The 25,225-nt window shown below is 47.4% G+C and overlaps 1 protein-coding gene across 1 annotated transcript in view; it reads right to left on the bottom strand.

Annotated features, from left to right (window-relative positions):
* Positions 1-322: 322 nt before the first annotated feature.
* LOC144893601 (uncharacterized protein HI_1008-like) overlaps positions 323-25,225 on the bottom strand; it is a 58,376-nt gene continuing 33,473 nt past the window's right edge. Inside the window, exon 3 of the mRNA XM_078784207.1 lies at positions 323-1,345. Coding sequence (XP_078640333.1) covers positions 1,259-1,345 — 87 coding nt within the window. The 3' untranslated portion in view covers positions 323-1,258. The remainder of the gene's footprint in view (positions 1,346-25,225) is intronic.

Here is a 25,225-nt window from a genome sequence, read left to right as displayed (position 1 = left end):
CTGTAGAGGCATAGAGGGTAGAGTGGTGCTCCAGGGTCACTCGTAGATTTGCTTCACCACAAGGAGTGGCTGAGGGAAACTAGCCTTTCGATAAAGGAGATGGTTATGAGGGGCTGTTTAAATGTTTTAGAAAATGAAGCATATAGATAAAATAGAATATAATCAGGAAAGTTGTTTTTTTCCACCCGGATGGACAACAAAAGGAATAGGACGAGCACAGCTTAATGATGACAGAGGAGTTAATGACAATGACCAACATTTCATCTGGAGGTTGCCATAAGAACAAAGTAAAAAGGGATTGACAACATCAAACACAACAGGGCTGGATTCCAATATCTTTATCAACTCGAGACTGGCACTACAGCAAAACTTGCAAAAATGACAAATATTCAAAGCAAGAAATATTTTTTCCTCAGTTTTGCTTTTGCCTCAAACAGATATTATACAGCAAATAGTGCGGGCTGGAAAGAGGATGAAATAGACACTTGTGCATTTACAATCTCCTTGTAAACTACATGTGACAAGTGACAGTAGCAAACCAATGTCATGTCCATCCCAGGTTCTCCAGCTCAGAGCAACAAAAGACATGCAGAGCCACCTTCCCTAAAAGGGCACATCCAACCAGTTGCCCAACCCAGAGGTGAAAAAATAAAATGAAAAAACCTCTCCCTTGCACTAATTTTCAATATTAGCCCACTGGATTCTTATCCAATTATCTTATTCAATAGCCTACTCCATCCCACCATCTTGCAGGCAATGCAATGTTGATCCCAACTCGTCTGGGCATTGCCTGATGATGAGGAAACATGAGAGATAAAAAGTACAAATGCAACTCAAAATAAAAAAATTAAATTAAAATATAAAGTTGGGAGTAGAGGCACAGGGATGCATGCCTGGTGGAGGCACAAGTGAGGTTTCATGTCCCAAAGGGAAATTGAATCGGAACAGCAGGGAGAAGTGGAAGGTGAGTGTTAAAATAGTAGTCGGGGTAGTATGTAAAAAGAACGAACTTTGCTGATATCCAAGGTTGCAGATTGGAAGCTGGCAAATATAATGGTGGATCACGAAGGAAATAAAAACGTGTTTTGGAGGTTTTCAGGAGACAGGTAAGGCATGATGGATAAGATTGTAAATTGAGGCCAAGAGTCTAAAAATGCTAGATTGTAGAGGATAGGTGGGACTGTAGACAGACGAAAGGTGATGAAAGAGCTCAGTGCTGCTGTGGCAAGGAAAACCCCCAGTGTGGTACATTCTGCATCTAGCGGTTGTTCTTAATAGCATCCTTGGCAGCGAGGATGAGTGGGGTGAGGCTGGAGAGAGGCTTGGCCAGTTTCAAGAAAGGGTGCTACGGGAGGGTGAGGCAAAAATAATTATAATAATAAAAATAAAGCAGGGAGAAGGCAACCTATGCTGTAATATTAGCCCATCCTCTATTAAATATCAGGAACCATGGTGTTTGTTTGTGCGTTAGTCTGTCTCCCACTGACAACGGCTCCTTCCCCCTCTGCATTTGAAAAGCTGTAGATTGGTTATTTTGCATTTTCATTTCACTTTTCTTCATGCAATATAGTCAGTCGCTTTATTGCCCATTCCAGTAATCTATACCTATAACAAGCAAATATATTATATATCTATATGATATATATATCTATATGATATATATATATCTATATGATATATATATATATATATGATATATATATATCTATATGATATATATATATATATATATATATATATATATATATATATATATATATATATATATATATATATATATATATATTGTTATGAATTTGGTAATGCAACATCTAGAGCTAGGTAGATCTGAATAGGTAGGTATTCGGCTGTCGTGACAGGGACTCTACATGTAATAAGTTATTGATGTTCAGGCGGTTGTCGGGGTAAGATGTATGAGTGTGGATCTACCTGGAGATTCGAGTGTTAAATAGTGAGGGATTAAAGGTAACGCCCCTGTGAGTATCACCTAGTAATCAAACCTTTGTCCTTTATGGCACTGCAAACCACATAAACATTAGTTAGGTCCTTAGTGCAACATTAAATAATTCCCTTTCCCTGACATTGACTTCGTAATAAATGGGCACCACCAGGCCAAGAACACCGCCACAATACACCGCCACCGTTTACACCTCCAAGGCCTACAAACCTCGCCTGCGCACCTCAAAGGCCTACCAACCTCGCTGGCACGTGTTACACCAGGACCGCGGGGTCACGGACGGGAGATGTCAGGAGTCGCATGCCGCAGAGGGCGTGACCTGGGCGAGTTGGGAGGCTATGATTGGCTGAGGAGCGCGCCAATGTGACGTCATCGGCCACCAATATAGGCGACGGTCGGACGCCATTTCGGAGTTCGAGTGGAGTCCAGAGTTGAGAGAGTTGAGTCGCAGAGTTCGTTGTTACAGTTCCGTACCAGAGTTCGTGGCAGTTGGCACAGGACACGGTTCGTTGCACAGTTCGTCGGAGTTGGCACAGGACACGGTTCGTTGAACATTCGTGACCACAGCTCGTTGCAGTTGGCAGTTGGCACTTGGTTTTGGTTGCTTCGTGCAGCCCTGCGGTGGACCGTTGGAGCAAAGGAGCTCGTGGTGTGTGTGGGCCGTTGGACCGACGAGGCCTGGTGGCGCTTGGAGGCGGACGCAGAGGGCCGTGGAACTTGGAGCGAGGTGTGCGATCGGGCCGAAAGGAGCGGTGTTGGACGGCAGCCACAAAGACGACGAAAGACCAGATAAGCCCGAATCCGCGTACATTTTGAACGACGTGACGTGTTCTTTTCGTAATTAATCTCCCTCGTTTTGTGTTTGATATCAGTCGTGTGGGGACGTCCCGATTTAGTTATTAGTATTACCGGCGCGTGTTTTTTTCACTGTTATTACTTTTCAATAATAAATCCTTATATTATTTTCTGTACATATTTGAACGCAGTTTCCTGGGTGTTTCATTTTAATAGATAAGGCTGTGGAGCTCGTTGCGTCTGGCCTCCCGCGCGTTTAACTTTGTGTTGAGCTTGAATCCGCCATTGAGTTTTCGCCTCGGGAGTGTAAAGTCTCGCAATCGGTCATCCGTGTTACCCTACGGTGTTCACCAAGGGTAGTCACGCGACAAGTGGTGTCAGGAGTGTAGGATTTGAACCCGTCGGACAATTTTTTTTGTCCGCGGCGAGACATCGACACGGTCGGACAAATTTTTTTTGTCCGCGGGGAGACATCGACACGGTCGGGCGTACATTGCGCCCGACGTTCGAACGCAAAATTTTTATAGTCGAGGCGGAGAAATTTAATAATCAATCGGGCAAACGGAGCGCGATATCGTGTCTTCGTCAAATTTAAATTGTTTCAGGAATTATTAAAATAAATACGCGCGCGGGAAACAATCTTCCGGAAAGCGGATGTCGGAAATTGATGAGATGGAAGTACGCAGCGAGGCCTCCGTCAGCGTCGGGAGTGAGCCGGAAATAGGGGAATTAGATGCAGAGGTGAGCCTTGGAACCTCCCTCGTCCCGAGCACCAACTTATCCCCCTCCCCCACCGGGGAGTCGGGAGTAGTAGGAACGGCCCCGACAACCGACCAGATGTTGGGTCAATTGCTTCGAAAAATGGAGTCACAGGGGAAGGAATGGAGGGAAGGAATGAAGGAAATGAGTGATCGATTGAGTAGTAAACTTGATGGGCTGGCAAACAAAATGGCAAAATTTGGAATTGTACAGGTGAGCGGAGAATGTCCACAGTTCGATGGGGAATGTGTACAGGTAGATGGGGAATGCCTGCAGGTAAACGTGGAGTGTCCACAGGTGAGCGGGGAAGGAAATTTGGAATGTGAGAGTTGTAATGGGGAATGTTTCCCACATTCTGGCCTGGTTGTTTATCGGGACCGTGTGGATGTCACAACACCCCAACCGGGGGATGAATTTGAAATTGTGCAGCACCAGGGCGGTGGTGCGGAGCAAGAGGGGGTAGAGTTTTTGGGGGTCCATGCGATAGAGCCGGACCGGGTATTTATTGGGGATATTGATCAAAGCCTGGCGGGGCCAGGAATGATTTCTAATGATGAGGATGAGTTGATCCAGCAGCTGGAGACCTGTGACAGTCCCATGGAGGTAGAGCTTGTTCAGGCCCAAAGGAGTCTGGGGGAAGAGGTGAGTTGGTCCAAGGAGGTGGTTGGAATGACCGAGGGGACGCTCACTGTACACTGCTATTTGGAAACAGAGGCTCCAAAATTGGACAACCAGTTGGGGGAGTGTGTTGGCTCCGGGCTGGATTTGGATCTTGGAGGATCGGGAGATAGAGCTTCTGGAGATTTGGTCCCTGTAGGGAATTTGGATCAACTGCAGGGAGGGGCAGAACAACCGGTGGTAGAGGTTGTTCCCTGCAGCTGCGGTTTGGCAGTGGGAATGAAAATTTGTAAAATGAAAATTTGTAAAATAAAATTACAATGGGAAATTGATTTGGAGCAGCCATGGTTTGGATTGGTCCCCGGGCTGCGGGATTTGGACATGGAGAGGTCATGGGTGATGGCCTCGGGCAAAAGTTGCCCCTTTCAAAATTTGGGTATGCCGGCCAGCTGGGGGGCTGTGATGGCGAGATTTGGACGTGGGGTCCAGCCTTGGGTGTCGAGGTACGACCTGGGTCCCACGGGGGGTCTGGTGGAGTGTGGCGTCCCTTGTCCGTCGGGGCGCCGTCCGAGCTGGTGGCTCGGGCCGGCAGGGTCACCGGACCCTGGTGGGGGTTAAGACCTCCAGGGAGGTCCGAGGTGGTTGCTCAAGCCTGGGATGGCAAATATTGAGGACCACTAGGGGGAGGTGTTGTGGGTCGCGCTTTGGTGGTGGCACTGCGGACGGCCAACTTGGGACTGATGTGGTGACCACCCGGGCATGCGGCCTGGCACTCTCCTCCAGGGACTCTGGGACAACCAGCATGTGGTGACCTGGCATGGTGGTTGGTCTATGGACGCGGGTCAAACCGAATGGACAGGGATGGAGATAGCCTGCCGGACAACCATTGGGGCATCTGTGGAACGTGATGGTGTGAGCGACCTTCCACAGATGCTCCGTTGTGATTTATGGACTCTCGGGTTGGGAAGAGAGCCATGGGGATGTGAATCGGGAGATGTGTAACGACGAGCCGAGCATATGGGCCATGCTCGGCTGGCATGTGTATGGCAAAGCATCCTTCTTTGGTGAGGTGAGTGAAATGTGACAAATGGTTGGCATGGGTAATCTGTGGGTTAGATGGAAATTTAAGGGTGGATTTTGAAATGCCATGGTGGACACTGTACAGTGACGCCATTATTGATCCAGGTGTGTAGACCAAAGTGTTGGAGGCTGTGATGAAATTAATAGGGTAGCAAGACACAGCTTTCAACTGGTTGCGGGGGCAACTGTGCTGATATTTGGGACGCGGGATGATGGGGATGTAGTTGTGTAGCCTGAGGGTCAACGTGGTGCTGTGCGTGTCCGAGGTGTGTGGACCATGTCTTCTGGGTGGGTCTCCTGGTGGAGCATGGCTGTTGACTGGACCTTGGTGTGGTCAAGTGTGGGTGAGCACTGGGGGGCTGCAGTTCTGTAGTCGGACTGGGGGATGATGGGGAGGTGCAGGGGACGTGGCTGTAGGGATGCCACGCACTGCGACCGTGCCCCCCAGGGCCGAGGTTGTGTGTGCGGTAGTGTGTGTTGTGGCAGCAAGTGCTCACCACATTGGCCAGCTGGGGCTGCTGCAGCTGTGTTCCTCGCAGGGGGGCCGAAGGATGGATGGTGGGTCGCACCCTTATGGACGCTCATGGGCCATGTTGGCGTTTTGACTGCTCACCTTGTCCCGGTGACCCTTGCACGGTAGAGGTGCAGAGCTGTCGTGGCCACAGGTAGTTGTGTAGTGATGATCACCGTTGGATGCGGATCCACATACCTGCCAGTGTAGTGGGGACAAAAGAGAAATTTGGAAGTATTTGGTAGGCCCAATGTGAAATTTTGGGATTGTGAAGGGTGGATGATACCCTTGAACCTGACCAACCTGCAACTACCTGCACTTGAGGTGAGTGTTTTGAGGAGTACTGTCCCAGGCTTCAGGATTTGCTTTGGGAAATTGGGGACATGTAATTTGGAGTTGGGAGGCGGGTGAGAGTGATGACATGGCCGGTGAGGGGATGGAATGGGAGCCACAGTGTCTTGTGGGTGGCGTATGTTTTTGTATTGTGGTTAGGTGTTTTGATGTGGTCGTGAGAGTGGAACCTGGAGAGTGAGTGATGATTATTGGAGATAATGAGGGGCGATAAATTGTGCTTTTTGGAAATGTGCTAATGGAAATGTGTAAGGATTCAATGATTCGAACTGTGAATGGGATTTCACATTGGCAGGCCATGGCAAGCCTTGTAACACCTTTTACACCATCTATGAATTGTACTGAATTGTGCTGAGTTGTGTGGAGAATTGAATGGCAGCGGGGGAGGAAGTGTGTTTTGGGGACCATGGGTGGGGAAGGTGTGTGTGTCCGCAGGTACAGAGCAAGCTCTGAGGAGCGATGCCTGCGGGCCCCCCTCTGCGGCAATTACCCCTGGCAGCCGGTGGTAACTGGAAATTGGAGCTCGTCGGTGGAGGGTCTGGTTGGGCGCCGCGGGGTGAGGAAGTCCCCCGGTGACCCGTGTTGCTGCGCGAAAGCAGGAGGCAAAGGAGCCTGGTGTGTGTGGAGACCCTCACCGGCGAGGTAACGGCGGAAAGGGGCTGTTGGGCTGTCACGGGGCCAAGAGGTAAAGGGGGGGGGGGCAATGAACTTGTAAGTCGGTTGACTTGTTTTTGGGACTGCGGGCACCACAGCCTGATGCGCCCCCACCATCTTTTTGTGCGGTACCTCCCCGCTGCCTAGTTGAGGAATGCACACACACGTGAATGACATCAATGCCATGGTCCTGCAGGGGGTGTATTGGGAATAAGTGCTTTGTTGATTTTTGCAATGCCTTGATGACCTATGGAATGAGAATGAGTGGTTAAGGGGTCTGTGTAGCATGAATGTGGGCGAAATCCACCGAGCCGTGTCACTCACCTGTAACATCTGGACAGGGCCCGAGGAAATTTAGGGGGATGCATTGGGGATGGCCCCGCAGGTAAGGTTGAGTCTTGTGGCATCCACCGGGGGACGCGGTCTGTAGACCGGGGTATGTACAAAGGTTAGAGTTTTGAGTTTTGGAAAGATGGTTAAGTTTTGTGGTTAAGTTAGTGTTGTGTGTTGTTGTTTCCTCCCTCCACAGGAACAACGAAGAAGATGTACATACTTGCATGATGGTTAAGGGGTTCAGCATGTTAAGGAAGTGTAGGTAGGTAGTCCGACTCACTTCCCACAGCCCTTCCTGATTTATTTCATAGGTTAATTAAGTGTGTGACAGTAAGTGTTAAGGCTGGAATGGTAGCCCTGCGGTGAACCTTGCAGGAGCTACGGTTCCAGGGGGGGGGCTGTGTTATGAATTTGGTAATGCAACATCTAGAGCTAGGTAGATCTGAATAGGTAGGTATTCGGCTGTCGTGACAGGGACTCTACATGTAATAAGTTATTGATGTTCAGGCGGTTGTCGGGGTAAGATGTATGAGTGTGGATCTACCTGGAGATTCGAGTGTTAAATAGTGAGGGATTAAAGGTAACGCCCCTGTGAGTATCACCTAGTAATCAAACATTTGTCCTTTATGGCACTGCAAACCACATAAACATTAGTTAGGTCCTTAGTGCAACATTAAATAATTCCCTTTCCCTGACATTGACTTCGTAATAAATGGGCACCACCAGGCCAAGAACACCGCCACAATACACCGCCACCGTTTACACCTCCAAGGCCTACAAACCTCGCCTGCGCACCTCAAAGGCCTACCAACCTCGCTGGCACGTGTTACACCAGGACCGCGGGGTCACGGACGGGAGATGTCAGGAGTCGCATGCCGCAGAGGGCGTGACCTGGGCGAGTTGGGAGGCTATGATTGGCTGAGGAGCGCGCCAATGTGACGTCATCGGCCACCAATATAGGCGACGGTCGGACGCCATTTCGGAGTTCGAGTGGAGTCCAGAATTGAGAGAGTTGAGTCGCAGAGTTCGTTGTTACAGTTCCGTACCAGAGTTCGTGGCAGTTGGCACAGGACACGGTTCGTTGCACAGTTCGTCGGAGTTGGCACAGGACACGGTTCGTTGAACATTCGTGACCACAGCTCGTTGCAGTTGGCAGTTGGCACTTGGTTTTGGTTGCTTCGTGCAGCCCTGCGGTGGACCGTTGGAGCAAAGGAGCTCGTGGTGTGTGTGGGCCGTTGGACCGACGAGGCCTGGTGGCGCTTGGAGGCGGACGCAGAGGGCCGTGGAACTTGGAGCGAGGTGTGCGATCGGGCCGATAGGAGCGGTGTTGGACGGCAGCCACAAAGACGACGAAAGACCAGATAAGCCCGAATCCGCGTACATTTTGAACGACGTGACGTGTTCTTTTCGTAATTAATCTCCCTCGTTTTGTGTTTGATATCAGTCGTGTGGGGACGTCCCGATTTAGTTATTAGTATTACCGGCGCGTGTTTTTTTCACTGTTATTACTTTTCAATAATAAATCCTTATATTATTTTCTGTACATATTTGAACGCAGTTTCCTGGGTGTTTCATTTTAATAGATAAGGCTGTGGAGCTCGTTGCGTCTGGCCTCCCGCGCGTTTAACTTTGTGTTGAGCTTGAATCCGCCATTGAGTTTTCGCCTCGGGAGTGTAAAGTCTCGCAATCGGTCATCCGTGTTACCCTACGGTGTTCACCAAGGGTAGTCACGCGACAATATATATATATATATATATATATATATATATATATATATATATATATATATATATGTTAGCCATTAGGGTTTAAACCCCATGACTCAATTGATCATAAACATCTGAAATTATATATCGTGCTTCTGAAAACTGATTTGAACTCAGCTGCAGGCAGAGGCGAGTGGATAAAATGTGGTTTCGAGGCTCGAGGTGCAGGGTGGATCCTTAGCCCAGTAAACAAGTCCTTGAATGTATGTGCCAGACAGTAGATAAAATGCTCGCGACCCACGTACAGGGAAAACGTCGCCAAACGCCTCCTTCACGAAGGGAATAATTAATTATATATCTTTGTAGTTTCTAGTATGTCTCCTAAATCAAGGATGTAACCAACCTTGGAAAGAAATATAGACATTACACATCCTTTGATAGTTATTGTATTCAGTATGTGTATCCAATCATTCATCTACCATTTAGTCTAGTGTATGAGAATATTTTCTTCGGCCTGCGCTCGGGTCTGATATGTTTAGATAAAGAGCCAAAAAGGCTCAGCCTATCCTATGCTTACATCTTTTTGTCTAAGTTTGGCCTTCTTCAGGAAGGGACGAGGGAAGGTGGGTCTTTATGGCCCAGGTTTTGCTATGTCTTTAGCGCAGATTCTTGTCTGATATTTTGCTATAAATGAAATGCCTTTTTACTTATTTTGCAGCGAGTGTCTTGAGGAATTGCCCGCTGCGTGTTAGGCGGTGCATTCTCGAGCCTTGCTCCACACTGTGTGTTTGTAATCGATTTTATTAAACATTGTTGCTCTGATTCTTCTTCTTCTTCCTTCCCTTGAGGTCTTCGACCGACAATTCTGGTGTCAGAAGTGGGATCATCCAAGTGTGCAGACGAGGTGGACCCTCACGTTCCAGGTCGGGAAGGAGGCCTGCCGGCATCAAATTTGGGTAAGCATTTTTGCACATCGAAATTGAAGCCTCCTGCCTTGCTTTGGACGTGTGGACCTCTGTCGGCTGTACTACCTGGCTTGTATTCCGAACCATATTTAGTTTAAACCAGAGCAGCAGTGGGTAACGAATCGATTATACAGGGCGCCCGAGATAAGGAGGGATATCCCTCAGGTAAGCTTCCTGCGTGGGAAGCAGGTAGACCCATATGTGGGAGATAGATAATAGGTGTTAAGTTACTCCGGCGTGAGAACTGCGTTTAAGGCTAGGGATCGGGGGGCGACCCGATCTTAGGACTACCAGGAGGGATTAACCCAAGAAGGTAGGAAGAATGGGTAATAGGAAAGGAAAGGAGGGAGAGCCGTTGAAGAACACTCCAGCGTTTTACATGAAAAGAGATTATGGGTATGCTGCTTTGTAACCGAGCAAGGCATGGACTATATTGACCGAGGGTTTGAATACGCCTTGGCCAGAGGAAGGGTCATTTGCAATAGACAGGTTAGATGTGCTATATGGGGCTTTAGATGCCCTAGAGAAGAAGAAGAAGAGACTCCCACCTGATTCATGGAAGGTCTATAGTTGGTGGAAGGTGGAGGCCTTGAAGAGACAGGCAGCCTCCAGACAAGCGAGTTTGCGAGGAGAGTTGGGCAAATACCAAGATGAGCGCAAACAGGGTCCAAAGAAGCAGGGTAAACAGATGAAGGCGCTCGCAGCGCAGACAAGTCAGAGGCTAATGGTAGCCCGGATTAATTCCGATGAGAAGGAACAGGATGAGGAAGATGAAATCCCTGTTTCCTACCCCCCCCCCCCCCCCCCCCCCCATGGTCCAGTCCCAGGATCTAAGGCACGTACCCGACACCAGGGCGCTATAGGGGAAACAAATGGGAGACCCCCTAAAGTTCAAAAGACCCCACAACCATCAGCCCCTCAAGTCGAGGACGATGGAGATAGCGGCACAGACACCCCGGGGTTTCCACCCCCGATTGGTCCAGGTCAGAAAGTTTACCCTTCACTAGTGGAGTATCGGGCACCAGTGCAACGTGCGATAGAAACAAAGGGAGTGTTCCCCATGCGATGCGTGGGAATAGACGCAAACGGCATGGCAGTAAGGGAACGTGTGCCTTGGAAAGAATCTGATTTAACGGCCATGCAAAAGAGGGTTCAGGAAATGTTGATCGACCAACCTTTGGATATAGTAATATTGCTCCGTCACTGGATTACAGAGGATGCCCCAGATTGGAGAGATATTTGTCATTTGGGAGCATCTATATTGCCACCAAAGGTATGGGTAAAGGCTAAAACCCTTTCATTATGGCCAATAGATGACCCCATGGCTCAGAATCCACCCATGACCGGAAACGATTGGGTCATTTTGAAAAATCATCTCCTGACCAACATTGGCAATGCGCTCGCGCCACCTGGAGGGCCAGATTGGGGAAAAATTGGGAACATAAAACAGAAAGCAGGAGAGACTATCGGCGATTACCGAGAGAGAATAGAAAAAGCGATAGCTCGATGGGGCGGGTTAGGATTAATCCAAGTCGAGGACCTACCCGCTCCCCTGGTGAACAATTACCTAGTAGAAGGGCTTCGGCCCGCATTAAAAAAACAAGTGCATGCCGTCCTTTTCGGTTGGAAAGGAATGGGGACCAATGAATTATGTACAAAACTCGAACAATGTCCGGGCTCCTCTTCGGAGGAAAAAAAGGAAATTAAAGAAGAAATGTTGCAGATGTTAGTAAGGGAAAAATTGGCCCAGCAACAAACAACAAGAACAATGGGGAGCAAGAAGAAACAAAAGGGGGCAAAAATAATGGGAAGTGACAGTGAGAGTGAGTCAAGTGATGACGAGACACTCGGTCCGGCACTGCAGGCAGCTGTGATGCAAGTACCCCGGGGACCACAACAAGGGCCTAGTGGGCCAGGGAATCAGACGTGGAGACAACCCCAACAACCCCAGTGGGCTGCTCCACCATGTTCTGTGCTAGGTCCCCCACCGGCCTATTGGTCACCACAAACACCCATGCCAGGATGGGCACCGCAATGGGGACCCTCCAATATGGGCCCCACCCCATGGGTTACCCCCAATTCGGGCATGCCATACGGGCCTTGTGCCCCAGTCCAACAAATGCCGAGGGGAGGGCAAGGGCGCCCACCTCCCTACAAAGGGGGGCGAAGGCCAAACCAACAGGGGGGTCCAGGACAGGGACCCCCAGGGAGAGGGGCATGTTTTGAATGTGGACAGATGGGCCACTGGAGACGGGATTGTCCAAATTATCCAAGGGGACCACGAGGACCCCAGGGACAGCAAGGGCCGTCATATGGAAACGCCTATTGACGGGACGAATGCGGGCCGCCAAAGGAATGTCCATTGATAACAATGACCCCAGATGAGGAACCGACCTTGACGTTAGATGTAAATGGACAACCACTAAAATTCTTAGTGGATACTGGTGCGACTCGCAGTTGTATCAATAAGGGACAACTACCTACTTTGAAACCGACACACAAAAGCGTCCAAATCCAGGGCGTTTCAGGAAAATTAGAAGTTCTCCCCGTATCAAAAGAGGCCCGAGTAATGTTCGGACCGCTAGAAGCTAAGCATGCATTTCTCATGACCACTACTGCCCCAACTAATTTACTAGGACGGGATTTGCTGTGTCGATTAGGTTGTGACATTGCGTGCACCAAGGAAGGTGTATACGTCGACGTCAGAGAATCGAACCGTGATTTGTTAATGATGGCATTGCAGCGCGCCAGCCCCACCGTGTATTGGTGGCGGTTGGAGGAAGGGGCTTTAGCAACATGGACTCATGTGATCGACACGATTGGCGCGCAAACGCAAGAAATTCGTGATTGGCTAGAAGAACACCACATAGCCACAAAATTGAAATATAATCCGCCGCATTGCACCGCATGTTATGACGCGACTGGAAGCGATGATTATTATTTAGACATGGTTGCGGCAGCTTTAGGGGAAACCTCTGATCTTCAATTATCACACATATGGATTGGCCGAGAGGGCATTGGGATTACGGTAACCTTGTCGCCGCGCCAGAGATCAAAGGCTAAGTACCCCGAGGGGATGGTAGCGCATGTTACCCTTAGTACCGCCAGAGGATGGCCACCCGAGAGCATTGGATGGATGATGGACCGACTGCGGAAAACGCCAGTAAGGCGTCGATACAATGTTGAACACCGAACGGTCCATGTGTTGGACAACAATGAAGGGTTCATAATTAATTTGGCACCTCAAGACAGACGAGTTCGATTTGAGATGGTGGAACTGCCACCCAAAGCTGCACATATGGTCAGGGCGGTCCCCACGACTCCAGGGGACTCCGATGGATTGCTCGATACCGTCACCCCGTCACTATGGGCGCAACACGAGAATGAAGTAGGGCGCATTAGGGATGCACCCCCATTGGTGATTCCAATTAAAGAAGGGTTACCTTTACCACACATTCGGCAGTACCCACTTCGGCACGAGGCTGACGCAGGCATTTTTCCGGTGATAGAATCGCTCGTGCAGCAAGGAATAATAATCGAAACCAACAGCCCATGTAACTCCCCCGTATTCCCAGTGCCAAAACCAATGACAGGAAAGTGGCGATTTGTGCAGGATTTGCGAGAGATTAATAAAATAATTCAGGGTATTCATCCGGTTGTACCAAATGCAGAAGTTTTGATGACTTCCATTCCGCCAGATGCTACACATTTTACAGTCATAGACTTGTGTTCCGCCTTCTTTTCAGTGCCAATAGCTCCAGAGTCCCAGTATCTCTTCGCTTTCACCTTCCGGGGGAGACAATTCACCTGGACAGTGCTTCCGCAGGGTTTCGCAAATAGCCCCACCTTGTTTTCACGAGCGCTGCACCGCGATCTCGCAGATGTCCAATTGGAAGGCGGCTCGGTGCTGTTGCAGTACATCGACGACTTATTAATCTGCTCTCCATCCCAGGCAGCCTGCGAGACGGATTCACTAGCGCTGTTAAATGCGCTAGCCGAGAAAGGCCACAAAGTAGGCCGGGAAAAATTGCAATTTGTGCGGGAGATAGTTACATACTTGGGACACGCGATTTCGCATGGGAGACGCGAGCTCAACGCGAGCCGGGTCACGGCCATCATGGAAACCCCGTTGCCTCGCACACAAAGGGAGGTGTTGCGATTTTTGGGAATGGCAGGGTATTGTCGTACATGGATAATTGACTATGCGTTATTAGCAAAACCTCTGTATGAGGCGACAAAAAACGACCAGCCACGGATGGTAAACTGGACGGACAATCGAATACGCTGCTACGAAGGACTCAAACGAGCCCTGGTAACGGCCCCAACCTTGGGCCTTCCTGACTATAAAAAGGCCTTCACACTTTTCACCCATGCAGTAGGGGGATTCGCACAATCCGTGTTAACTCAGACTCATGGAGATAGGGAACGTCCAGTAGCCTATTTCAGCAAAAAGCTTGATGCGGTAGAACAAGGCTTTCCGCTGTGTTTACAAGCCGTGGCGGCTGCCCGATACGCAGTTGAGCGGACGGCCGACATAGTAATGGGACATGCTGTCCTTTTACAGGTACCGCATTGCGTCCATACACTACTACAACAGCGAAACACACAGCATTTCACAGCCACTCGACTGATGCAATACGAAATGGCATTAATTATGGCACCCAACGTGACGGTGATGCGGTGTACCGTTCTTAACCCAGCGACACTTTTGCCAACAAAGGAGGAGGGAATCCCGCACGTTTGTACGGACGTGGTGCAGTTAATATCAACAGTAAGGCCTGACTTACAGGACACACCGCTACAGGAAGCCGATCACACCTATTACGTCGATGGTTCAGCCAAACGGGCTTGGGACGGATCCCTGTTATCTGGGTACGCAGTATGCTCGGATACGGAGACGGTCGAAAGCGGCCGCCTCCCGCCCACCTGGTCAGCACAACAAGCTGAACTGTACGCACTCACGAGAGCGTGCGAAGTAAGCGAGGAAAAAGCAGTGACAATTTATACAGACTCGGCATACGCACACGGAGTGGTCCACGACAAAGGGGCCATATGGAAAATGAGAGGGTTCCTCACTTCAGCGGGAGCACTCATTAAAAATGGGGACTTAGTGCGAAATCTGCTTCATAGTATTATGCTTCCACGTGAAATAGCTGTAGTTAAATGCCGAGGTCACCAGCGTACAGACGACGCTGTGGCCCGTGGAAACGCCCGAGCCGACGAAGCAGCAGCACAAGCGGCAAACCAACAGATTGGGTATAATATGCCAGTAGTTACGCGCAAACAGGGCGCTAAAGCGACCGCCCAGACAGACGTTCCGACATCCGCACCTACAGAGTTCGATGTAATACAATTACAAGCCGCGGCCTCAAACGTAGAACATCAAGATTGGATTAAATTGGGAGCTCAGCGCCCGCGGAAGGACAAATGTGGACGATTAATGACAAACCCGTGGCACCGCGAGCTTTATTGCCATGGTTGGCACGCATGGCGCATCAAAATGGCCATGTGTGCCATAGGGGGGTGATGAGGCAGGTCACTTCCACCTGGGCAGCACCAGGCCTTTCGACTGTGGTTACCATGGTCTGTCGCTCGTGCGCTATATGTCAACGGCATAATAGGGGGGCACCCCCCAGACGCCGCCACAACGTGGGTCACCCGGCTCCCGTCGGGCCGTTCTGTCATATCCAGTTCGATTTTTTCAATTTACCGCCTTGTATGTCCTTTAAGCATGTATTGGTAGTGGTGGACATGTTCACCAAGTGGGTGGAGGCCTACCCATGCGTCAGGGCTGACGCTATAACGGTGGCCAAGTGCCTTTTGCGGCACTTTATATGTCGATTCGGTGTCCCGCAGAAAGTGTCATCCGATCAGGGCGGGCACTTCACAGGTGACGTCATTAAAGCCGTGTTAAAGGCCTTGGGAGTGATACAGTCGTTCCACTGTGTTTACTACCCGCAATCGGCGGGACTTGTAGAACGAACGAATGGCACACTGAAAGGTAAGTTGGCAAAGATTTGCGACGAGACAGGCCTCCAGTGGCCGGAGGCCCTTCCGCTAGCGTTAATGAGCGTGCGCTCCACTCCAGGGCGCACCACTGGTCTCTCTCCGCACGAGATATTAATGGGTCGGCCCATGAGTTTGCCGGTATCGGCGCCAGTGGATATGGCAGCCCTTGAATTACCTATCATGGATGACATGCTTCTAAAGTTTTGCATAGGTCTCTCCCATGTGGCGCGCAGCATACATGAACGCGTTCGGGAGGCCCTGCCGGAGCCAACAAGCAAGCCTATCCACACCTTCGAGGCAGGAGATTACGTGCTGGTGAAGCATTTCACCCGTAAGACTGCGCTCGAACCAAGGTGGACGGGGCCATACCAAGTTCTTCTGATCACACCAACAGCGGTGTTTTGTGAGGGCAAGTCGTCCTGGGTACATGCCACACATTGTAAGTTGGCCATACCCACAAACACAGACACCTCAAACGCACCACCACAGATCGAGGATGCTGCACCACCGCCTGTTAGGGGTGGCAATCACACTTAGTTTAATATACCGCTTTGCCAGCACTGGGGACATGAGGGCATGGGCGAACACGGAGACATATGCATATGGCGACCAAACCATTAAGGTCTACCGGCAGAGAGTTATCTGGGGCCAGAGGCTAAAACAGGTGTCTGCAACAGGTGCATGGGATGCTAAGAGAGGTATTGGAGGACATTGGATTGACTTTAAATTGAAATGAAAATTGAAAGGGTGGATTAGGAAAATGAATTTGTTCAAATAATCGTGGCATCTGTGGGATGCAACAATTTTGTGCCAGAATAGTGTATGGGAGCCGTCATCTGGGAAGCGTCGTTAAATGGCAGTAGGTTTAGACAGATATTGAAAGGGTTCGTGCAATGTCATTTTGGGGCTTATGGCTCGCCATTGTCTGTCTGCCAGTTATGGTGGGCAGAGGGAAGAGGGAGCGATACTGCTCTGGCCTCTTGCTCGGCAGAATTGAGTATTGCTGGTTTTACCCCTGTTCAAAATTGAGCTCTCGAGAGCTGATTAACATTAGGATGCATCTCTCAAGGGACCCCTGGGTGGTCTCGAGAGCTGAGGTGTGAAATATGATGACGTTGTCTTATGGACACTTTGTGAGTGGCTAGACACGTGCCTGAAAGGGGAAATTGTATTCATAACTCATGTGGGTTGTGTCTGAAAAAAAGGTTTAAAAGGAAGTGTGAAGAAGGTCATGGAAAGTGCAAAGATGATTGGAGTGGAAAGTCGAATCAGATGGATTATTTGTCAATGACAGGTGACTGCAGGAATTGATGAGAAAGTGGAGGAAAAGGTTATAAAAGTTAATGGAAAAGACAGGAAATAAAGGAAAGTGGTTAGTTATGGACTGTTGTTTCGTGATAAGAAGGTGATACAAGGGGTTGGCTTGCACTGGGGGGGAGATGGTTGGTAAATCATGTATTATTAGATGTAGGGAAGATGATTAAAAGGAAGGTATTTTCGGAAATTGGTGAAAGTAAATATGGCATTCAAATTTCCAGACACGACACAGGAAATGCGGCTATGAATAAGCCAACCATCTGAGAGATAAGGTAACTAAATGCCAATTGGTGGGACGGGGGGCTAGGAATTTGATCATGGTGTGTGTAAGAAAGTATTTTTCAGGATGGACAATGAAGAAACCGCCGTCGGAAGACCATGATCTTGACCATAGAGGCCGTCGACCTGAATGGGTCCTTCAACAAGGCAGATGTGACCGGCGCTTCAGAATTTTGTATTGATTTTTGTGATGACTGTGATACTTGTGTTGAAAAATCCCTTGTGGGAACTGGCTGATGCCTGTATTGATTTTTGTGATGACTGTGATACTTGTGTGGTAAACCCCTTGCGTGTACTGGCTAACGCCTCTTATGTATTATGAATGATTGGCGAATAGATAGTCTCGCATTAGTAATGGAACGAATTGGAAACGAAACCCGAATCGCAGAACTACAATTGGAAAACGAATTAGTGCATATGCGAACGATGGTGATGCAGAATCAAGTGGCTTTGGATATGTTGTTGGCAGAAAAGGAAGGAGTATGTGGGGTAATCGATGAACCTATTGATGCTTGGGATTCTGATAATGATTATAATCATTATCAGAATTGAGTACTTGAGTAATTGAGTACATTATCAGAATTGAGACTAAAATAATTATTTTAGTTGGGATGATTATACCTGTGATTTAGAAAGTGTAGGTTCTTTTAAAGGTTATTGCTATTATGCCAGCAGTAAGGAGCGGATGGCAAACATGTATCCGGAAGAACCACCCTCACCACCACTTACACCACCCAGCAATCACATGTACAAGGCTTGATGGCATTGAACGTCGATTGTTTGCCCTAATTCGCGAGGACCACGCCTGCATAAGGAGGGCCCTAAATCTGGCTGGCAACTGGGTCGCACCTACGCCGCTGCGAGGGTGGATTCGGAATCCGGCCGGGCGGCAGCAATCTCTTAACCAGGCGCCGTCGTCGCGAATTATGGCTAACAATTTATGCGTTGAATGTTAGACGGCCAGTTAGGGCCGGTATCTCTCTTTGAGCATACGTGACGCTATGTCGTGCCTGGCATGTGACTAATTGGGATGCTAACCACTAGGTATACGGTGTCTTTCCAAGGAGTTGTCTTGTAAAGACAAAGGAAGGAACTGTTAGCCATTAGGGTTTAAACCCCATGACTCAATTGATCATAAACATCTGAAATTATATATCGTGCTTCTGAAAACTGATTTGAACTCAGCTGCAGGCAGAGGCGAGTGGATAAAATGTGGTTTCGAGGCTCGAGGTGCAGGGTGGATCCTTAGCCCAGTAAACAAGTCCTTGAATGTATGTGCCAGACAGTAGATAAAATGCTCGTGACCCACGTACAGGGAAAACATGTCGCCAAACGCCTCCTTCACGAAGGGAATAATTAATTATATATCTTTGTAGTTTCTAGTATGTCTCCTAAATCAAGGATGTAACCAACCTTGGAAAGAAATATAGACATTACACATCCTTTGATAGTTATTGTATTCAGCATGTGTATCCAATCATTCATCTACCATTTAGCCTAGTGTATGAGAATATTTTCTTCGGCCTGCGCTCGGGTCTGATATGTTTAGATAAAGAGCCAAAAAGGCTCAGCCTATCCTATGCTTACATCTTTTTGTCTAAGTTTGGCCTTCTTCAGGAAGGGACGAGGGAAGGTGGGTCTTTATGGCCCAGGTTTTGCTATGTCTTTAGCGCAGATTCTTGTCTGATATTTTGCTATAAATGAAATGCCTTTTTACTTATTTTGCAGCGAGTGTCTTGAGGAATTGCCCGCTGCGTGTTAGGCGGTGCATTCTCGAGCCTTGCTCCACACTGTGTGTTTGTAATCGATTTTATTAAACATTGTTGCTCTGATTCTTCTTCTTCTTCCTTCCCTTGAGGTCTTCGACCGACATATATATATATATGTACATACATACATATATATATATATATATATCTATATATATATATATATCTATATATATATATATATATATATATATATCTATATATATCTATATCTATATATATATATCTATATATATATATATATATATATCTATCTATATATATATATATCTATATATATATATATATATATATCTATATATATATATATCTATATATATATATATATATCTATATATATATATCTATCTATCTATATATATATATATATATATATCTATCTATATATATATCTATATATATATATATATATATATATATATATATATATATATATATCTATATATATATATATATATATATATATATATATATATATCTATATATATATATATATCTATATATATATATATATCTATATATATATATATATATATATATATATATATATATATTATATATGTATATCTATATATATATATATATATATATATATATATATATATATTATATATGTATATCTATATATATATCTATATATATTATATATGTATATCTATATATATATCTATATATATTATATATGTATATCTAGTATATCTAGTATGTATATTATATATTATATATGTATCGAGACGGCGGCAGGGATTTTCGAAGCTCCACACGGTCTCCACGTTTTTCGAAGTTAAGTCTGTTCACAATTGTATTTTGTCGAAACTGTATTTATCTTTCGGTGTGTGAAGTTATTGTGTGCAACTTTGGTTGTTTCTCGGTGTTTATCTTTCATAAATTGATCGTCTGTTTGCCGTGTCGCGAGCAAGGCCTTGTACAGTGTGCACTGTACAACCTTGAGGCTTTGTTTTTCTCTCAGTGGTCCGTCGTTTGTGATCCAATAACTTTCGTTCTCTGTATTCCCAGTCTTTTCACCCATAGCCTACTTCCTTGTGTAAATCTCAACTCAAAAAAAAACAAAAAAAAAAAAACATTTCCTTCTCTGTTCTCATTCGTTTATTCATTCTTATTCGTTCGTTCGTTCTTCGACCACGTGTTTCTCCCCCATTTCCCCAGATAGTTTTCACTCATTAACCTTCAATGTTTACACTTTCCCCTCAAGTTATGTATTCCGTCATATTTTATAACACCTTTTTCTTCTTCTTCTTTAAAAGGCTGCTTTCGACTTGCTCACCAAATCAATTCATCCCAAAAAAAATATCCATCTCCTATAGTGCCTTTGTTCTACATTCCCTAAACTCTCCTGCACTCCATCCTCCATCCAGCGTCCTTAAACGTATTTTTAACTCGAAGGTCACAAGAAACTCATTTTGCAATAAATGTTCGTTTCCCATAAATCGTACACTTTCAAAAATCCAATCTCACCCCTCCCCTCCAAATCTTCCCCATAACCCCTCCCCTCCAAATCTTCCCCATCACCCCTCCCCTCCAAATCTTCCCCATCACCCATCCCTTTCAAATCTCCCCCCTTGCCCCCTCCCTCCTAAACTACCCCCTCACCCCTCCCCGCCAAGACGCCCCCTCGCCCCTCCCCTCCTAGAATCCTGCCTCACCCCTCCCCTCCAAATCTCCCCCATATCCCATCCCTTTCAAATCCCTCCCCTTGTCCCTTCCCTCCCAAACTCCCCCCTCACCCCTCCCCTTCAAATCTCCCCACCCTCATTGCTTCTCAATTTCCCCCCGCTCACTCCCCCTCCTCAAAGCGTCCTCCCCGCTTCTTCCCCCTTCAAACTCTCACCTCCATCTCCCCCAACCTTCTGCCTCGCTCTTCCCCCTCCTCAAATAACACCTCATTGTGGCTCACCCAATCACCATCAAACCTTTTGTCCGCCCCATCCTTCCCTTTCTCCGAGCTATTCTGAAATCTCTGACACACCTTCAACAGCTCTCCCTACCTCTTCCACCTCTTCCACATCTTACCCTACCCCTCCTCCCCCCTGTTCTGTATCTGATGCTCCCCCTTCCTCTTCATTAACGGTATGGACCTCAAACATCCGGGGCCTTCGTTCAAACTTAACCGATCTCTCCATACAGGTTGCTTCTGTCAAACCAGACGTGATCTGCTTAACAGAAACTTTCCTCCTTTATGATGTCTCTGATTCCATAGTATCTCTCCCGGGCTACTCCCTCCTCCGGTATGATAGACCTGAGCCTCGTCCTGGAGGCGGGGTTGCTATCTTTATCAAAAACTCTCTTCCTCACTCGCCCTGCACTGCACTCTCTCCACCTCACCCCCAGGAATACCTCTGGCTACGGCTTCCCCTTCGCTCCCACCTCTTGTTCATATGTGTGTTGTACCGTCCACCAAACAGTGATGACTCCATCTACATCTCGCTGTCTGATGATATGGACCAACTTCTATCTACTCATCCCAACTCTCTCTTCCTCATATGTGGTGATTTCAACTGTCATCATGCCAGTTGGCTGGGTGTGGGTACCTCTCTCACCAGCCATGGCTCCTCAGCAAAGGACTTCTGCGACTCACTGGGACTGACACAATCTGTCAATTTCCCGACCCGGATCTCAGTCAACGGAACATCTTCTCTTCTGGACTTGGTTATGACTAACTTCCCTGAAAATGTCTGCTGCTCTTCTTCTGCTCCGATCGGAACATCTGATCATGTCCTTGTTAAAGTGGACATCTCTCTGACCATCCTCAGGGAGCCTGCTCAGCGTCGACGAGTCTGGCATTTCACTCAGGCCAACTGGCACGGTCTTCAAGCAGCCATCAATCATCTGGACTGGTCTCCCATCTCTACCACCTCTGACATCAACTCATCCTGGGAATTCTTCCAAAGTAAATTGCTCTCTCTCATGCACAGATTTATCCCATCTCGTCTTCAGTTGTCATACCCTTCCTCCCGTCCATGGTACACGGAATCTTGTGGTGAGGCTGTTGCCCAGAAACAACTTGCCTTCGTCTCCTGGAAAGCAAATCCAACGGAAGGAAATCTCATTTCCTTTCACAAAGCCCGAAACAAGTGTGTGTCCACCCTCAGGAGAGCCAGGAAACAATATCTCTCCGTTCTCAAGACCGAACTCTCTTATCTGTCTCCCTCTTCCAAATCCTGGTGGCATCTGGTCAAATCCGTTTCTGGTGTTTGTTCCCCCTCCATCCCCTCCCTTACCTCAAACGGCTACACAGCTGACTCCGCACGTGAAAAAGCTGAATGCCTCAACTCTGTGTTTGCCTCTAAATCTTGTGTCCCAAACCCATCCCTCTCTGTACCCACCATACCCAGTCGTACCCTGCTGCTCCTGGACTCCGTGTCCTTTCCTCCTGACAAGGTGGAAAAGGTTCTGTCAACCCTCGACTCTGATTCTGCAACTGGACCCGACGGCATCAGCCCACGGGTCCTAAAATCCTGCTCTGCTGCTCTATCTCACCCTCTCTCTGTTCTCTTCACCCTCTCTTTTGCTCAAGGTCAACTGCCATCTGCTTGGAAATCAGCCAACATCACCGCTTTGCACAAAAAAGGTGCAAAAACAGATCCTAGCAACTACAGACCAATCAGCCTTCTCCCAATTATCAGCAAAGTCATGGAATCCATCATTGCTTCTGATATGAAATCTTTCCTCTTCTCCAATGGCTTGATCTCTGATCATCAATTTGGTTTCAGACCAGGTCACTCTACTCTGGACATGCTGCTTCTGCTGTCTCAACAATGGATGGAGGTCCTCAATGCCAAACAGGAAATTAGAGCTGTCTCCCTCGACATATCACGTGCCTTCGACACGGTCTGGCACCCCGCTCTGCTCACCAAACTCTCCTCTTTTGGTATCCATGGAAATCTCCACGCATGGCTGGCGGACTTCCTCTCTAGTCGTCGTCAACGTGTGGCCCTGAATGGGTTTCTCTCATCTCCTCTTCCTGTTCAGGCTGGAGTTCCCCAAGGCAGTGTTCTGGGCCCCGTGCTTTTTCTGGTCTTCATCAATGATCTCTCTGACTCTCTCGAAAATCCTCTCTATCTCTTTGCTGATGACTCCACTCTCTGCCGCTCCATTCCTCTTCCCTCAGATCGGCAGTCTGCTGCCTCCTCACTCTCTGAAGACCTGGACAAAATCACAGACTGGTCAAACAAGTGGAACATGTCTTTCAATCCTGACAAATCTCACACTCTTACTATGTCTCTCCGAAAAGATCGACTGGACAACCCTCCCATCTACTTTCTCAACAATCCTCTCCAAGAAGTTCTGTCGCTCAAGATTTTGGGTCTCACTATCTGCCATGATCTTTCTTGGGAAAACCACATTTCCAAGCTGGCCTCCAAAGCCAGTCGCCGACTGGGCATCCTCCGTCGTGCGAAGTCCTTCCTCGGCACACCTGAGCTCCTCACCACATACAAGGCTTTCATCCGCAGCTCAATGGAATACTGTTCTCCCCTATGGGCCGGTGCTCCTGCCTCACACCTAGCTCGGCTTCACGCTGTTGAAACCAAAGCTTTCAGAATTATTGGAATCTCCCGCGATGAAGCTATCTCTGAGGGCCTTTCACTCACTCACCGCAGGCAGGTAGGTGGTCTTTCTGTCTTCTACCGACTCCTCTCCGGCCTTGCACCCCCAGCTCTCTCTGTGCTCTGTCCCCCAAATATTCCTACAGGTCGCACAAGATCTGCCAGCAACCCTCTGATGGTTAAACTGCCGAAATCTCGGCTCTCCGCTCACCTTCACTCTTTCATTCCTCTTTTCTCCCGCCTCTGGAACAAACTCCCTCACTCCCTTCAATCCCACTCCTCCCTCCAGGTCTTTAAAACAGCTGTTCACCACCATCTCTTATCTTCCCCCATCCAAAACCTTGATCTTTTCTACCCCCGCTAATTCACCCCAGATCCACCTTGTTTGAAATTCCAACTTCTTTCCTGGAAGTCCTGGCAGTGTCCATATGTTTTATACCTCTCCCACTGCCCCCTTCCCACGCCCCCCCCCCCCCAAAGCCCTCGCCCTCTCTCAGATCTCTCGATGTCTCCATGTCTCTCGGTCCCTGCTCTCAAATGTTGTGTTTGTGTCCTTCCCCCTCTCTCCCCATCTTGTCTACCGCTCCCTATGTTATATGTTTTATGTGTCGGTTTGTCTTTCTGTGTGATTAATGTTCGCTCTTTCACGAGCCTCGATATTGTATACAAAAAAAAAAAAAAAAAAAAAGTATATCTATATATATATATCTATATATATATATATATATATATATATATATATATATATATATCTGTGCAGCGTTTGTCCTGTGTTGTGTTGTGTTGTCCTGTGTTGTCACTGAACTACTTTCTCAAACTTTTGTGAAATCGTACCAAACTTCTGGAATGCACATATCTCACCCGGCGGTATGTCCTAAGGGTATTTTTTTGAAAAATTCTCCAATTTTATTTTTGGAATTTTTTGGGGAATTTTTTTTTTTTGCAACTTCAATTGTTTATAAAATGTGATATCACGTATATTACAAATACATTTGTGCAAAATAATTGTTTGAATTATGATTGGTTTAAAGCATGACAAAACGGCAACTCGGATGCAGTCATTTATCTATATATCTACACATCTGGGCAGTGTCTGTGTTGTCACTTAACGACTCCCTCAAACTTTTGTTTCCGTGGTTGTGAAGTGTTTTTAATAACATTGTGGTGGTTTTGAATCACGTGGTGGTGAGGTATTATGAATTACGTGGTGGTGAGGTGTTTTAATATCACATGGTGGTGAGGTGTTTTTAAATTACATGGTGATGAGGTGTTGTGAATTACGTGGTGGTGAGGTATTTATAATTACGTGGGGGTGAAGTGTTTTTAATTAGGTGGTGGTGAGGTGTTTTGAATTAGTTGGTGATGAGGTGTTTTGAATTAAGTGGTGGTGAGGTGTTTTGAATTACCTGGTGGTGAGGTCTTTTTAAATGACGTGGTGAGGTGTTTTTAATTTCGTGGCTGAGGTGTTTTTATTACGTGTTTTATGGCTGAGGTGATTTTATTACGTGTTTTATGGCTGAGGTGTTTTTATTACGTGTTTTATGGCTGTGAGGTGTT

Source organism: Myxine glutinosa, chromosome 1 (assembly GCF_964187855.1).
Source record: "Myxine glutinosa chromosome 1, kmMyxGlut1.1, whole genome shotgun sequence".
Classification (NCBI taxonomy): domain Eukaryota; kingdom Metazoa; phylum Chordata; class Myxini; order Myxiniformes; family Myxinidae; genus Myxine; species Myxine glutinosa.
The sequence above is the reverse complement of the archived record's forward strand: the minus strand, read 5'-3'. Positions and strand labels throughout refer to the sequence as shown.